The sequence below is a fragment of the Hemiscyllium ocellatum genome, chromosome 1 (genome assembly GCF_020745735.1).
Source record: "Hemiscyllium ocellatum isolate sHemOce1 chromosome 1, sHemOce1.pat.X.cur, whole genome shotgun sequence".
Lineage (NCBI taxonomy): Eukaryota > Metazoa > Chordata > Chondrichthyes > Orectolobiformes > Hemiscylliidae > Hemiscyllium > Hemiscyllium ocellatum.
This window is the reverse complement of record NC_083401.1, coordinates 44590579-44606526: the sequence shown is the minus strand read 5'-3', so window position 1 is coordinate 44606526 and position 15948 is coordinate 44590579. Positions and strand designations below refer to the sequence as shown.

Here is a 15948-nt window from a genome sequence, read left to right as displayed (position 1 = left end):
GAGAGTCAAGCAGTATTATGATAGCAAATGGTGCAACTTTTTGTTTTTAAAGACAGTCTGTGAGGAAGCAACAATAATTCCGGCCAAGTATAAAAACTCATGGCAGCACCTTCAGAAACAAGGCACATTAGGCATTACCTTCAAAAATACTTCAAATTCATGCCCTGTGCAAGTTGGATGCTTGGTCCCCTTTTTGCAGCCAAATGCTTGATTTTTTGGGGAAGGAGTTGGGGATTTGTTGAATTGTGTGTGCACTTTCAGGAACTTAAACAGTTATTAGTGCTATGGACATTAATTTTGCCCACAATACCAGTTGTCTAATACTTCCCTCACATATGTATTAAAATATTCTGAATCTGTATGAAATGTCAATGCAATGGGCCTGTTAATCTAATATGTTCAACATTAGAAAAGACCTGAAATTAACTCAAGAGCCATTCAGCTTTAGTCCCAGAATTGTTTCACAATTATTATGTGGATGTTTGGAGAAATTGCTACAGCTATTTCCAACATGTAATCTCTGCCCCTCATGAAAGTGAAATGTAATCACAGCAACCAAAAACAAAACATTTTGTCGCTATGTTTGATGCTGAAGGTTCTCGTTAGAAGTACCAGGAAGTTATCAATGCCAAGAAGGGTACCGTCTATTTCAACAATGCCAATGCTGCAGGAAAGACCAGGCGTTAATTTTCTTATACAGGGAGTCCCTGATTTGCGAATGCAACCCCATACCAGGATGTAATTTTAAATATCTGAAATATGATCATTATTTCAGATAAAAACTGCTTTTGCATGTTGTCCTATAACGTGTTCTGACTTGCATACAAATTACCTGGCAAATAGACTTAGGAACAGAATCCATTCACAACGACTGTCTGTATTGAGAAACAAAAAAACGCAACATCCACTGAGGGCTTTCATGTAGAATGAAGAAAGAGTAGTGATGTGATCAGAACAGCTCATGCTTTGCTGTTGATTTTATCACTTGCGGTACACCACTGTAATACATTCGACAGTTAGACCTGTTGATTGCATGAGATAAGGGTGTTTGCAAATTGTAGAATAAAATGATGAATGTGACAAAGCAGAAGGGAGATTTTTGGCCTGGCTTTGAAAGAGAAAATCTCATTATCCAAACTGATATTAAAAAAACGTTATCTTCTGCTGCACTCAAGATATGTGCTTATCTTTCGTTTTTACAACCAAGAGCTAAATACCACTTCAAAGAAGCAGGCAGTGAGGCCCAATGATGTCTGAGAACCACAAGGAGCAATCCTGGGATTGTGAACAAGTATCTGAACATGCCCAAACCTTGTTGTTAAATGTGCAGTGTCACAGCTAAAAGTGAGAAATGCAACAAGCCCAGTTGGATTTTGAACAGAATCAGGCTTTATAGATGTTTGGACAATCATTTTCATCTTGGAAAAAAATAAAATTGGTTTTCTTTCACTACATTATTTTAAGAAATGTAACACTTATTCATGTACAAGTCTATTCCATCTCTAGGGGCATGCATGGTTGAGTCCTTCTATAATAGCTTTGCAGTTGCAAGTTGGTTTGCTCATCATTCACGACAGGATTGACACGATCACTCAAAAAGCACATACAGTCATACAGCAGGGAAACAGACCCTTCCGTCCAACTAGTCTGTGCTGACCATGTTCCCAAACTAAACTACTCCCACTTGCTTGTGCTTGCCCCATATCCCTCCAAGCCTTTCCTACTCATGCACTTATCTAAGTGTCTTTTCAATATTGTAATTATACCCACATCCACCACTTCCTCAGGAAGTTCATTCCACATGTAAACTCCCTCTGTGTAAAACATTTACTCCTTGTGTCATTTTTAAATTTCTCTCCTCTCACATTAAAAATAAGCCGCTTAGTTTTGAAACACCGCCCATCTTAAGGAAAAGACCCCCATCTATAATCCCTCACGATTTTATAAACCTCTTTCTTTTTCTCCAGTTCAACCACATGAACAAAAAGATGGAGTTTCAGTTCAATATCTCATTTGAAAGCTAATACGTATTGATGATGCAGCTTCTGTATGAACAGATAGACCAGTTAGCTCCTGGAGACATTTCAAAAAGTAATGAGAACACAGTTGATTTGTGACCCAATACCACAGACTTTAGGGTGTAGGTTTGCTCGCTGAGCTGTAAGTTTGATATCCAGACGTTTCATTCCCTTGCTAGGTAACATCATCAGTGGCGACCTCCAAGTGAAGCGAAGCTGTTGTCTCCTGCTTTCTATTTATATGTTTGTCCTGGATGGGGTTCCTAGGGTTTGTGATGATGTCATTTCCTGTTTGTTTTCTGAGGGGTTCATAGATGGTATCGAGACCTATGTGTTTGTTTATGGCGTTGTGGTTGGAGTGCCAGGCCTCTAGGAATTTTCTGGCACGTCTTTGCTGCAGAGCTACAAACCTTCACAAACCTTGCAAAAACCACAGACTCTGCTGTTGACCCAAGAGAGTAGCCTTAAACCACAATAGTCACAAACAAGCAAACATAAACAATTGACTCAAATATGGTTCATAAATGCAATCATTTATATTCTGCCATTAGAAGGAAATCTTCACCAACATGTCAGCACATCTTGATAATGCATTTTTCAATTAAACATAAAATGTTATTTTATTACATTGCACTAGCTAATAGAATTTAAGAATAGTTTCTCCAATTGCTGATCATTCATGTTGCTGACCCTCTGCTTCCTTTTCCATCTTGGCACCAATATCATCGACAAGTTCCTTCAGGTGTTTTAAGTGGTTCAATGCTCTGGTGGAAGAAAAACAATTAGCAGTTGCTACCCATCACACAGACAGTTAGGAGTTTGGTTCCATTCATACAAACCAGATTGGAGTTGAAATGCTACTGACTAACACATACCCTTCTGCCACAGTCCCTCCTTTTGTCAACTTAATCCCAAATGTTTATTCAGTTGATTTTGCAGATTTTCTTGACGTATTTACAAAATTTGTCATCATGTAAGACAATATAAACACGAATTATTTAGACATGCCCCAAAGTCTATATAATTCAGTAAATATTAGTTGACAATCATGTAGCATTTTCTGAAACCTGTAGCACTTGCAATTGGCTCATAATTAGTCACATAGATGTCTCCTTTGCCAGCACTTGGCCCATATCCCTCCAAACCCTTCCTATTCATATACCCATCCAGATGCCTTTTAAATGTTGTAATTGTACCAGCTTCCACCATTTCCTCGGGTAGCTCATTTCATACATGTACCACCCTCTATGTGAAAAAGTTGCATCTAAGGTCCCTTTTAAACTTTTCCTCTCCCACCCTAAACCTCTTGTTCTGGACTTCTCCACCCCAGGGAAAAGACTATGTCTGGTTATCCTATCCATGCCCCTCATCATTTTATAAACTTCTATGAGGTCACCCCTCAGCCTCCGAAGTCCAGGGAAAATAGCCCCAGCCTGTTCAGCATCTCCCTGTAGCTTAAATCCTCCAACCCTGGCAACATCCTTGTAAATCTTTTCTGAACCTTTTCAAGATTCACAACATCTTTCCTATAGAAGGGAAAATTGCAATTGGCCAAAATTGCACACAAAATTCCAAAACTGGCCTAACCAATATCCTGTACAGCTGCAACATGATCTCGCAACTCCTGTACTCAATGCTCTGTCCAATAAAGGCAAACATTCCAAACATCACCTTCGCTATCCTATCGACCTGCAACTTCATTTCCAAAGAAGTATGAACCTGCACACCAAAGTCTCTTTGTTCTTAAAGGGAGAAAATCAACAACTATTGATGATAAACTTATTTCTCCTTAATCACAACACTAGAATTATGCCAACAATTCAGATATATTATACAAAAGGGAAGGTAGGCATTTGAACATAAGAAACAACTTTAATTTTGATGAATAAATAACATCCAAGATTTCAAAGAGTAAAAAGATAGAACAGGAAAGTGTTGTTGCCTCTGTCAGAGCAAAGGCTTAGGGATGATCAAATAAATACTTCAGTATCTTAAAGACGCCTAATTGGGTAGACATAATAAAAATGTTTCTGCTTATGGTGAGTTCAGGCTTAGCACTACAAATCAGACCAGAACTGGTAAACATGGGAAGAATTTTTTAGAATAGTAAGAATACAGAACTAGACACATAATAGAGTCATAGAGATGTACAGTATGAAAACAGACCCTTTGGTCCAACTTAAACCTCCAGCAGCATTTCCACCACAAAGGAGCCCTTCTCAAAATGGCTGCTCTAAAAATGGCAGCTCCGTTATAGCTTGCTTTACTTTTATTTGCTCCTCGTCAGTGACTAAGACAACTCCTCTCAGAATCCTTCTCAGCAGCACCCTCTATTCAAGAAGTACAACCCCACAAAACCAATAAGAAAAATGGCCAGTTAATTAGGTCTTGGCTTTGTTAACCTGAGGAATATATTTATTTTTAATTCGCTCACTGGATGGGAGTGTCACTGGCTGTGCCAGCAGTTATGTTGCAGCCCTAGATACCCTTTGAGAAGGTAGTGAACTACTTTCTTGATCTGCTGCTATGTATTTGAAGTAGGTAGATATATTTCCAAGTCTGGATGGTGAGTGGCATGGAACAGAACTTTTTAAAACATTGAGTAAATTCTTGACCAGCCGTCAATGTACGGCGATACGCAAAAGGATGGCGAATGAATGATTCTATGTAGAAATTAAGGTTTAGCCAATTGCAAGATCACAATGTAGCACTCAATGCGTTAGCCAACAACATACTTCTGGTCCCATTGATAGTGGCCTTGCTGGAACTAACATTATATCTGCAGATTAGAGCACATTTCCTATCAGATTACCTTTGTAATGATCTGCTGCCAGATGCCTCCTCAAAATCCAAGCTCAGCGTCTGAGACATCATGCGTTCAGATATCTATTCAGAAGAAGATATTTATTCAATGAACATATAACATTGCAAATGTAACCACAATTATAGGTGCTACATATTAAAAATACCTTCAGAGACAGATGGGTGTTTGGAAGTCAGCTAACTGCCAGTAAAAAGCTCAGTCACTTTTCTTTCTCGTTAATGTTTGCCCGTGTACCCAAGATTCTTGATGACACTCCTGGGTGGGATTTGAGAACCTCCCAAGAAATGGTAGGAGGACGTCAATCAGCCTCAGCCAACGTACTCGGGTGGAGCGTGCGGAGGAGTTGAGCTGACATAAAGTGGCACCCCGGATAGGTGTCCAGCTCAATGCCCTGGTGAGGTCTGGCAGGGTGGTGAAGGACATGCAGCCCTCAACTCACCGCCTTCACTCTTTCATCTCCTCTGCAGTCTCTCGCACATACACCTTTGAAACATTGCCTGACAGTTACTTATCCTGACAGGGATGATAATTGTCTGCCAGTTTCTCTGTCAAATCTTAACTTATATACGCACATTCCTTCCCTTTCAATACAACTGTGACTTACCAGAGCACAGTTTAAACTGGTAATGGTGAAGACCACTGAGATCTGAACTGACTCCCCGATTGTCCCCTGACACTTCGTTGTTTTTGCAAAGTGCTGCTGTTTGCCACTTATGTATTGCATATTCAAAATGCAAAGTGTTATATTTGTATCAGTTCCTATTTTAGTAACATGCAAGTTTATGATTAATATATATAGGAACAGTAGTGCTGATCTATGCTCTAAATCCATATACCTGTCTTTGGCTCAGATAGAGTCAGAGTCGTACAGCACGGAACAGACCTCAACCTGTCCACGCCGACTAGATGTCTTAACATAATCTAGTCCCTTTTGCCAGCACTTGGCCCATATCCCTCTAAACTCTTCCTATTCATATACCCATCCAGATGCCTTTTAAATGTTGTAATTGTACCAGCCTCCAGCACATCCTCTGGCAGCTCATTCCACACATACACCACCCTGTTTGTGAAAAAGTTGCACCTTAGGTCCCTTTTAAACTTTTCCTGTCTCACCCTAAACCTACGCCTTCTAGTTCTGGACTCCTCCACCCCAGGGAAAAGACTTTGTTCATTTATCCTATCCATACACCTCATCATTTTAAAACCTCTATAAGGTCACCCCTCAGCCTCCAACACTCCAAGGAAAGCAGCTCCAGACTATTCAGCCTCTCCCTACAGCTCAAATCCTCCAATCATGGCAACATCCTTGTAAACCTTTTCTGAACCCTTTCAAGTTTCACAACATCTTTCCAATAGGAAAGAGAGCAGAATTGTACGCAATATTCCACAGTGGCCTAACCAATGTCCCGTACAGCTGCAACATGACCTCCCAACTCCTATACTCAATTCTCTGACCAATAAATGAAAGCATACCAAACGCCTTCTTCACTATTCTATCTACCTGTGACTCTACTTTCAAGGAGCTATGAACCTGCATTTCAAGGTCTCTTTGTTCAGCAACACTCCCTAGAACTTTACTATTAAGTGTATAGGTCCTGCTAAGATTTGCTTTCCCAAAATGCAATATCTCGTATTTATCTAAATTAAATTCCATCTATCACTCCTCAGCCCATTGGCCCATCTGATCAAGTTCCCATTGTAATCTGAGGTAACCTTCTTCGCTGTCCACTACACCTCCAATTTTGGTGTCATCTGCAAACTTATTAAGTATACCTCCTATGTTCACATCCAAATCATTTATATAAATGACAAAAAGTAGTGGACCTAGCACCGATCCTTGTGGCACTCAACTGGTCACAGGCCTCCAGTCCGAAAAACAACCCTCTGCCACCCTCTGTCATCTACTTTTGAGCCAGTTCTGTATCCAAATGGCTAGTGCTCCTGTATTCCATGAGATCCAACCTTGTTAACCAGTCTGTCATAGTGAATCTTGTCGAACGCCTTGCTGAAGCCCATATAGATCATGTTCACCACTCTGCCCTCATCAATCCTCTTTGTTACTTCCTCAAAAAAACATCAGCAATCACTTCTCTATCTTCCCACAGAGCTCTAGGGTACACCCGATCAACACCTGGGGATTTATTCACTTTTGTGTGTTTCAAGACATCCAGCACTTCCTCCTCTGTAAACTGGACATTTTGCAAGATGTCACCATCTATTTCTCTACATTCTATATCTTCTATGCCCTTTTCCACAGTAAACACAGATGCAAAATACTTGTTTAATATCTCCCTCATCTCCTGCAACTCCACTCAAACGCTGCCTTGCTGATCTTTGAGGGGCCCTATTCTCTCCCTAGTTACCCTTTTGTCCTTAATGCATTTGTAAAATTCCTTTGCATCCTCCTTAAGCTTATTTGCCAAAGCTAGCTCATGTCCCCCTTTTTGCCCTCCTGATTTCCCTCTTAAGTATACTCCTGCTGCCTTTATACTCTTCTAAGGATTCACTTGATCCATCCTGTCTATACCTGACATATGCTTCCTTTTTTTTAAGCCAAACCCTCAATTTCTTTAGTCATCCAGCATTCCCTCCACCTATCAGCCTTTCTTTCACCCTAACAGGAATATACTGTCTCTGAACTCTCATTATCTCATTCCTGAAGGCTACTCATTTTCTAGCCATCCCTTTATCTGCGGACATCTGGCCCCAATCAGCTTTTGAAAAATCTTAGGAATAGAGAATTCGACGTTTCGAGCATAAGCCCTTCATCAGGAATGAGAGAGAGTAGCCAAGCAGGCTAAGATAAAAGGTAGGGAGGAGGGACTTGGGGGAGGGGCGATGGAGTGGGATAGGTGGAAGGAGGTCAAGGTGAGGGTGATAAGCCGGAGTGGGGTGGGGGCGGAGAGGTCAGGAAGAAGATTGCAGGTTAGGAGGGCGGTGCTGAGTTGAGGGAACCGACTGAGACAAGGTGGGGGGAGGGGAAATGAGGAAACTGGAGAAATCTGAATTCATACCTTGTGGTTGGAGGGTTCCCAGGCGGAAGATGAGGCGCTCCTCCTCCAGCCGTCGTGTTGTTATGTTCTGCCGGTGGAGGAGTCCAAGGACCTGCATGTCCTCGGTGGAGTGGGAGGGAGAGTTAAAGTGTTGAGCCACGGGGTGGTTGGGTTGGTTGGTCCGGGCGTCCCTGAGGTGTTCTCTGAAGCGTTCCGCAAGTAAGCGGCCTGTCTCACCAATATAGAGGAGGCCACATCGGGTGCAGCGGATGCAATAGATGATGTGTGTGGAGGTACAGGTGAACTTGTGGCGGATATGGAAGGATCCCTTGGGGCCTTGGAGGGAAGTGAGTGTGGAGGTGTGGGCGCAAGTTTTACATTTCCTGCGGTTGCAGGGGAAGGTGCCGGGGGTGGAGGTTGGGTTGGTGGGGGGTGTGGATCTGACGAGGGAGTCACGAAGGGAGTGGTCCTTGCGGAATGCTGATAGGGGAGGGGAGGGAAATATATCCTTGGTGGTGGGGTCCGTTTGGAGGTGGCGGAAATGACGGCGGATGATACGTTGTATGCGGAGGTTGGTGGGGTGGTAGGTGAGAACCAGTGGGGTTCTGTCTTGGTGGCGGTTGGAGGAGCGGGGCTCAAGGGCGGAGGAGCGGGAAGTGGAGGAGATGCGGTGGAGGGCATCGTCGATCACGTCTGGGGGGAATCTGCGGTCCTTGAAGAAGGAGGCCATCTGGGCTGTGCGGTGTTGGAACTGGTCCTCCTGGGAGCAGATGCGGCAGAGACAAAGGAATTGGGAATATGGGATAGCGTTTTTGCAGGGGGCAGGGTGGGAGGAGGTGTAGTCCAGGTAGCTGTGGGAGTCAGTCGGTTTATAATAGATGTCTGTGTTGAGTCGGTCGCCCGAGATAGAGATGGAAAGGTCTAGGAAGGGGAGGGAGGAGTCTGAGACAGTCCAGGTGAATTTCAGGTCGCTACATCGATGACTGTATCAGCGCTGCCTCGTGCTCCCACGAGGAGGTTGAACAGTTCATCAACTTTACTAACACCTTCCATCCCGAAAACCCTCCCCTTCCTAGACCTTTCCATCTCTATCTTGGGCGACCGACTCAACACAGACATCTATTATAAACCGACTGACTCCCACAGCTACCTGGACTACACCTCCTCCCACCCTGCCCCCTGCAAAAACGCCATTCCATATTCCCAATTCCTTTGTCTCCGCCGCATCTGCTCCCAGGAGGACCAGTTCCAACACCGCACAGCCCAGATGGCCTCCTTCTTCAAGGACCGCAGATTCCCCCCAGACGTGATCGACGATGCCCTCCACCGCATCTCCTCCACTTCCCGCTCCTCCGCCCTTGAGCCCCGCTCCTCCAACCACCACCAAGACAGAACCCCACTGGTTCTCACCTGCCACCCCACCAACCTCCACATACAACGTATCATCCGCCGTCATTTCCGCCACCTCCAAACGGACCCCACCACCAAGGATATATTTCCCTCCCCTCCCCTATCAGCGTTCCGCAAGGACCACTCCCTTCGTGACTCCCTCGTCAGATCCACACCCCCCACCAACCCAACCTCCACCCCCGGCACCTTCCCCTGCAACCGCAGGAAATGTAAAACTTGCGCCCACACCTCCACACTCACTTCCCTCCAAGGCCCCAAGGGATCCTTCCATATCCGCCACAAGTTCACCTGTACCTCCACACACATCATCTATTGCATCCGCTGCACCCGATGTGGCCTCCTCTATATTGGTGAGACAGGCCGCTTACTTACGGAATGCTTCAGAGAACACCTCAGGGATGCCCGGACCAACCAACCCAATCACCCCGTGGCTCAACACTTTAACTCTCCCTCCCACTCCACCGAGGACATGCAGGTCCTTGGACTCCTCCACCGGCAGAACATAACAACACGACGGCTGGAGGAGGAGCGCCTCATCTTCCGCCTGGGAACCCTCCAACCACAAGGTATGAATTCAGATTTCTCCAGTTTCCTCATTTCCCCTCCCCCCACCTTGTCTCAGTCGGTTCCCTCAACTCAGCACCGCCCTCCTAACCTGCAATCTTCTTCCTGACCTCTCCGCCCCCACCCCACTCCGGCCTATCACCCTCACCTTGACCTCCTTCCACCTATCCCACCTCCATCGCCCCTCCCCCTAGTCCCTCCTCCCTACCTTTTATCTCAGCCGGCTTGGCGCTCTCTCTCTCATTCCTGATGAAGGGCTTATGCTCGAAACGTCGAATTCTCTATTCCTGAGATGCTGCCTGGCCTGCTGTGCTTTGACCAGCAATACATTTTCAGCTGTGATCTCCAGCATCTGCAGACCTCATTTTTTACTCTTTTGAAAAATCTTGCCTAATATCATCAAAATTAGCCTTCCTCCAGTTTAGAACTTCAACTTTTAGATCTGGTCTGTCATTTTGCATCACTATTTTAAAACTAATAGAATTATGGTCACTGGCCCCAAAATGCTCCCCCACTGACACCTCAGTCATCTCCCCTGCCTTATTTTTGCACCTTCTCTAGCAGGTACATCCACATACTGAATCAGAACATTTTCTTGTACACACTTAATTTAAACTCTTAACACAATGGCAGTCCCAGTTAATGTTTGGAAAGTTAAAATTCCCTACTATAACCTGTAATTCCAGTGATTAACAAAAACACATCTATCTCAGATTTAAAATTAGCAACTGATCCAGTATCAACTGCCATAATGGATGAGAGTTCCAAACCTCTACATCCTGGATGTGTAGAACTGCTTCCCATTGGTCTCCTGAATGGTTTGGCCTTAATCCCCAGACTATGCCCCCAGTTCTAGAATCGCCAACCAGTGGAAATCGTTTATCTTTATTACCCTCTCCTCCTGTTGATCTCTTGAAGGTATTGATCAGATCACCCACTAATCTTCTAAATTTGAGTGAAAATGGATTTAATTGGTTACATTGCACCTCATAACTTAATCCCTGAATTTCAGGTGCCATTCTTGTAAACTTACATTGTATTCCCTGAGGCTGATACTCCTTCCTAAGGAGTGGTACCCAGGTGCGCTCACAGTACTCCAAATGGGATCTAATCAGGGTTTTGTATTGGTTTTGGGAACTTTGGCATCACTTCTTAAACCCCAGTCCTGTAGATATCGAGGCCAGCATTCTATCAGCTTTTAGATTATTTTCTGGACCTGCTCTTGACAATTTAAAGACCAACTCCCACGTCCCTTTGGATATCTACTGTACTTAACCTCATACTATTCAGATCTATCTTTTGTCAGTCCAATACAGATAACCTCTCACTTGCTTACATTGAACTTAACCTGCCACAGTTTTGTCTATTCACCTCATCTATTTGTAAATTTCAGAACCAACGTTTATTAAATAAGGATCATGAAGCATCTGGAGACTCTATGAACTTGTTGCTTGCTCGTGTCCCAAGGTCAGAGAGACAGAAGGAGAAATGCCAATACGTTTCTAAACAGAACTTGTGTTGAATTCTTGACACGAAGCATGTAACAGATATATTGAAAGAGTAGATGCTATGTTAAGGCTGCATTTGCTGACCCTGCTGTGTTTGTGCTATGAACGGCTTTAAATCACAGGGTGGAGGGGAGGGGAGGAGGAGATCAGGATCAGGAAACCACTGGAGTTGGAGTAGGGAGGTTCGAGAGCTGTTGGCGAGTGAGGGAGAAGGTAGACAGGGGAGGGAGGGTCCGTCCCCACCCCTCTCACCTCTGGGCCCCCTCTATTGCCTTACCATAAATCAAGCAGCAGCATCTACCTGACACTCAGCTTGAGTGTTAAAACTTTGAAACGACAAGAAGAAATGAAATCCAAGACCTAACTGCAGTGATTTGAGCCAAGTGAAAGAACACATTAGGGTCAGAGACTGTATACTTTGGCAATCATTAAGATCAGAGGCAGTAATGAGACAGGTAGTGAATGGAATTAGTAGCAGTGAAGCTGGATCACTCCAGGAATACCGATCAAATCTCTCAGCTCTGGCACACAGTTATCACATTAGCTGCTTAATGAAATCAATCGTTTGCTCAAAATCAAGTCTAATTTTGTTTAAGACTCATAAAATATTCTTTATTGCAATGGTCCTTGACAACATTCCAGCAATAATATAGAAGATATAAACAGAAATTGCTGGTGAAACCCTACTCTGTGGAGAGAAAACAGAGTTAATGTTTTGGGTCCAGTGACCCTTCTTTAGAAGACGTATGTTCCAGATGTGGCTGCACTATGAGCCAAGCTGGTCCAGTATAGTGATACCATCCTGACAATGTTCGAAAATTGCCCAGGTATGGTCAATCCACAAAACAATTCCATACAATCCCTACAATGTTGAAACAGGCCATTCGACCCAGTGAGTCCACATCAACCCTCCAAACAGCATTCCACTAATCTATCCCTGTAACCCTGCATTTTCCACGGATAACCCAGCTTAACCTACACATCCCTGAACGTTATGGATAATTTAGCATGGCCAACCCAACTAACCTGCAGACCTTTGGACTGTGGGAAGAAACCGGAGCACCCAGCCGGGTCCCACGCAGACACAGGGAGAAATTGCAAACTTCACACAGTCATCGGGGAGTGGAATCGAACCCAGGTCCCTCACGCTGTGAGACAGTGGTGCTAACCACCATGCACCTGCAGGATAAGTTCAATTCCCGCTTAATCATTCTAACCTGTGCCGCTAGCAAAATGAAACAATTGTCATTGATGGTGTTCAGCACCATTCACAGCTTCTCATTAACTGAAACAGTCCATGTCCAAATGTGGTAAGGCCCTAACAATGACCAGGCGAGGGCTGACAAATGGCAAGTAACATCCACACCACTTAAGTACCCGGCAATGATCAGTTACACCAAGAGAGAATCATTTCTTGACATTCGATTAATCTGCCATCACTGAATCCTCACTCTTAGTATCTTAGGGGGTTACCATTGACCAGAAATTGAACTGAACTCATCATATAAATACAGTGGCTACAATAGCAGGTCAGAGATTAGGGAATCAGCAGTCAGGAACTACTCTCCTGGCTCCCCAAAGCCTGTCCACCATCTAAATCAGGAATGTGATGAAATGCTTCCCATTTGTTTAGATGAACATAGCTCTAACAATACTCAAGCTCAACATTGGCAAGTTTGATAGGATGCAGCAAAAAAAAATGTCACAGTAAAAAAAAATCCAAACTTCAACACAACTCAGACTTGGCCACAAAATATGAGATCCAGTCCATAGTTTATATCGGAGGGTGGTGATTGCTAATCCATTCAAAAGAGATTCTTGAACCAAATAGTTTGGGAAGGATTAAGGTGATCTTATCTCCACCTGGAATGCATTACTCCAAATGCGGTCGTTAGACCAGAAATTGTTTACCTTCCCAATTTCTTTGCTTTCTTCTGTGTCTTCATCATCGAAACTCTGCTGCACTGTTTGTAAGCTGAACAGCATCTGTTTCAGTGCTTCAACTGGACCATGGTGCTTTCCTCCTGAAATTCCTGAGGAACCAGAATGGTTCCGCTAAAATTTAAAACAGCAAAGCATCAAAGTGGAAATCCTGAAAGAAAGGAAAGGTTTACTGCTTTGTATTTCAAACATTGATGATGCCTCCATCTGAAACAGAAAGCCAAGGTGCCACGTAAGAAAAGACGTGACCCAATCTTTCCCTTTCAGATGCTGTCTGGCCTCCAGCTTATTGCCAGTTTTTATTTCACATTTGCAATATTTGGGGTTTTTCTTTCATATTTAGATTAGATTTAGATTAGATTTACAGTGTGGAAACAGGCCCTTCGGCCCAACAAGTCCACACCGACCCGCCGAAGCAAAACCCACCCATACCCCTACATTTACCCCTTACCTAACACTATGGGCAATTTAGCATGGCCAATTCACCTGACCCGCACATCTTTGGACTGTGGGAGGAAACAGGAGCACCCGGAGGAAACCCACGCTGACACGGGGAGAACATGCAAACTCCACACAGTCAGTCGCCTGAGTCGGAAATTGAACCCGGGTCTCAGGCGCTGTGAGGCAGCAGTGCTAACCACTGTGCCACCGTGCCGCCCACAAATCATATTGTATGATTCAAAGGCTTACATATTCATTCCTTTATACATAATTGGTAATGGCAGCCTGCTTTCTGAGTCCTTAAGCTTCAATGAAATAATATATATTTTCACCGGGAAAATTAACACTGCATCTGTTTTAAATCTAAATTTGTTTCCTGGTTATCACACAAAATCAGACCATTAGGTTGGTCACCTGACCTCCAGTAACGAAACTTTTTCAGCCTCACTTGCCTGCTTGCTCTCCAGACCTGATCATCTTCCATTATCTTTCAGCAACTGTCTGATTTCCTTATATAAGTACTTTGGGACTGATAGTAAGTCATTATATATGGCAGAGAATTCCACGTTAACTACTCCCAGCTTAGACACTTCTTCCAATCCCTCATTTAATCGCCTTTTTAATTATTGATACCACAATTTGAAATGGATCATTACACAATCAAGATGGACCAGAATTGTACTGAACTAGACTAAAGGATTGAAATAATATTTCTAATCTCAATATTCTTACTTCAACCAACATGTAACCACAACAACTCAAGTGACACTGGTTACTTAGAAATTCAGGAAGCCAACATTAAAATCTGCTGGGAATCTACCACACTGCAATAAGGATTGTGAAACTAAGTGGAAGGCATATTAGCGAGGTGGTCAGGTGAGTGGCATTTGCAGTTCAGCCAAAGGCAGCTGGGGACTGAAACAGCATTCCAATACTTCAGTAAAATACTAGAAAACTGCAATCTCGGGGGTACAAAGCTGGAATGGGAAACCAAACCCTTCCTCCCCCTGAATGTCATCCCCATACAAACAAGTACCCGGTGTAGTCAACTTGGAAAGAAAGAACTTAAAATCACATAACAATACTCATGTCATCAGGCTGCTGGTGAAGTGTACAGACATTAGTTGTATAAGCAGGATTGTATCGAAATAGAAATACACGAAATGGATGGGGCAAGCCATCTGCAACACCCCCAACCCTCTCAATCCATCACTTACCTTAGACGCTAACTAAAAGAACTCGGTCAACAAACACGCTAAGTTCTACAGGACCTCATATTTCTGTCAAACCACAGACTCTTCTAGGATTACCCTGAAGAACAATTGTGACAAGCTCACTTTAAACTCCACTCTCCCAAAACAGGCCCGAGCCAAAATTAAAATTGGTTCTGAAGAGTTGTACTGGACTCAAAACATTAATTGTTTTTTCCCTCCACAGATGCTGCCAGACCTGCTGAGTTCCTCCAGCACTATCTCTTTTACTTAAAACTAAACACTCTCTATTTAGCTGGTTCTGCTTCTGCCCTATGACCTTCCCAAATTTCTTAAGGCAAAATTAACCCGCTTCTTCCCATTGTCTGCCAGGACGCAGTTCTGTTATTTTTCATCACTCTTTTCAAACGGATCTCCATATGTTCCCTTTCCACAATCTTCCCAGTTGTCGGTGATTGTTCACGGATACAAGAGATGAAGGAAACAGAAAGATCATTTAGACAATACGTGCAGGGGTAGGCCATTCTGCCCTTGGAGCCTGCACCACCATTCAATATGATCATGGCTGATCATCCTTAATCAGTATCCTGTTCCTGCCCTATCTCCATAACCCTTGATTCCACAATCCTTGAGAGCTCTATCCAACTCTTTCTTAAATGAATCCAGAGACTGGGCCTCCACTGTCCTCTGGGGCAGAGCATTCCACACAGCCACCACTCTCTGGGTGAAGAAATTTTGCCTCATCTCTGTCCTAAATGGTCTACCCCGTATTTTTAAGCTGTGTCCTCTGGTTCGGCACTCATCCATCAGCGGAAACATGTTTCCTGCTGCCAGAGTGTCCAATCCTTTAATAATCTTATATGTCTCATCAGATCCCCTCTCGGTCTTCTAAACTCAAGTCCAGTCGCTCCAGTCTTGCAGTGTAAGGTAATCCCGCCATTCCAGGAATTGAGCTCGTGAACCTACGCTGCACTCCCTCAATAGCCAGAATGTCTTTCCTCAAATTTGGAGACCAGAACTGCACACAGTACTCCAGGT

The 15948-nt window shown here is 43.8% G+C and overlaps 1 protein-coding gene across 2 annotated transcripts in view; it reads right to left on the bottom strand.

Moving 5' to 3' along the window:
* Positions 1 to 2532: 2532 nt before the first annotated feature.
* c1h18orf54 (chromosome 1 C18orf54 homolog) overlaps positions 2533 to 15948 on the bottom strand; it is a 42449-nt gene continuing 29033 nt past the window's right edge. For both annotated transcript variants that reach the window (XM_060829073.1, XM_060829083.1), the window contains 3 exons: positions 13229 to 13372; positions 4831 to 4904; positions 2533 to 2782 (listed from right to left, as the gene is read on the bottom strand). In XM_060829073.1, the coding sequence (XP_060685056.1) occupies positions 2692 to 2782; positions 4831 to 4904; positions 13229 to 13372 (309 nt within the window). In that variant the 3' untranslated portion in view covers positions 2533 to 2691. The remainder of the gene's footprint in view (positions 2783 to 4830; positions 4905 to 13228; positions 13373 to 15948) is intronic.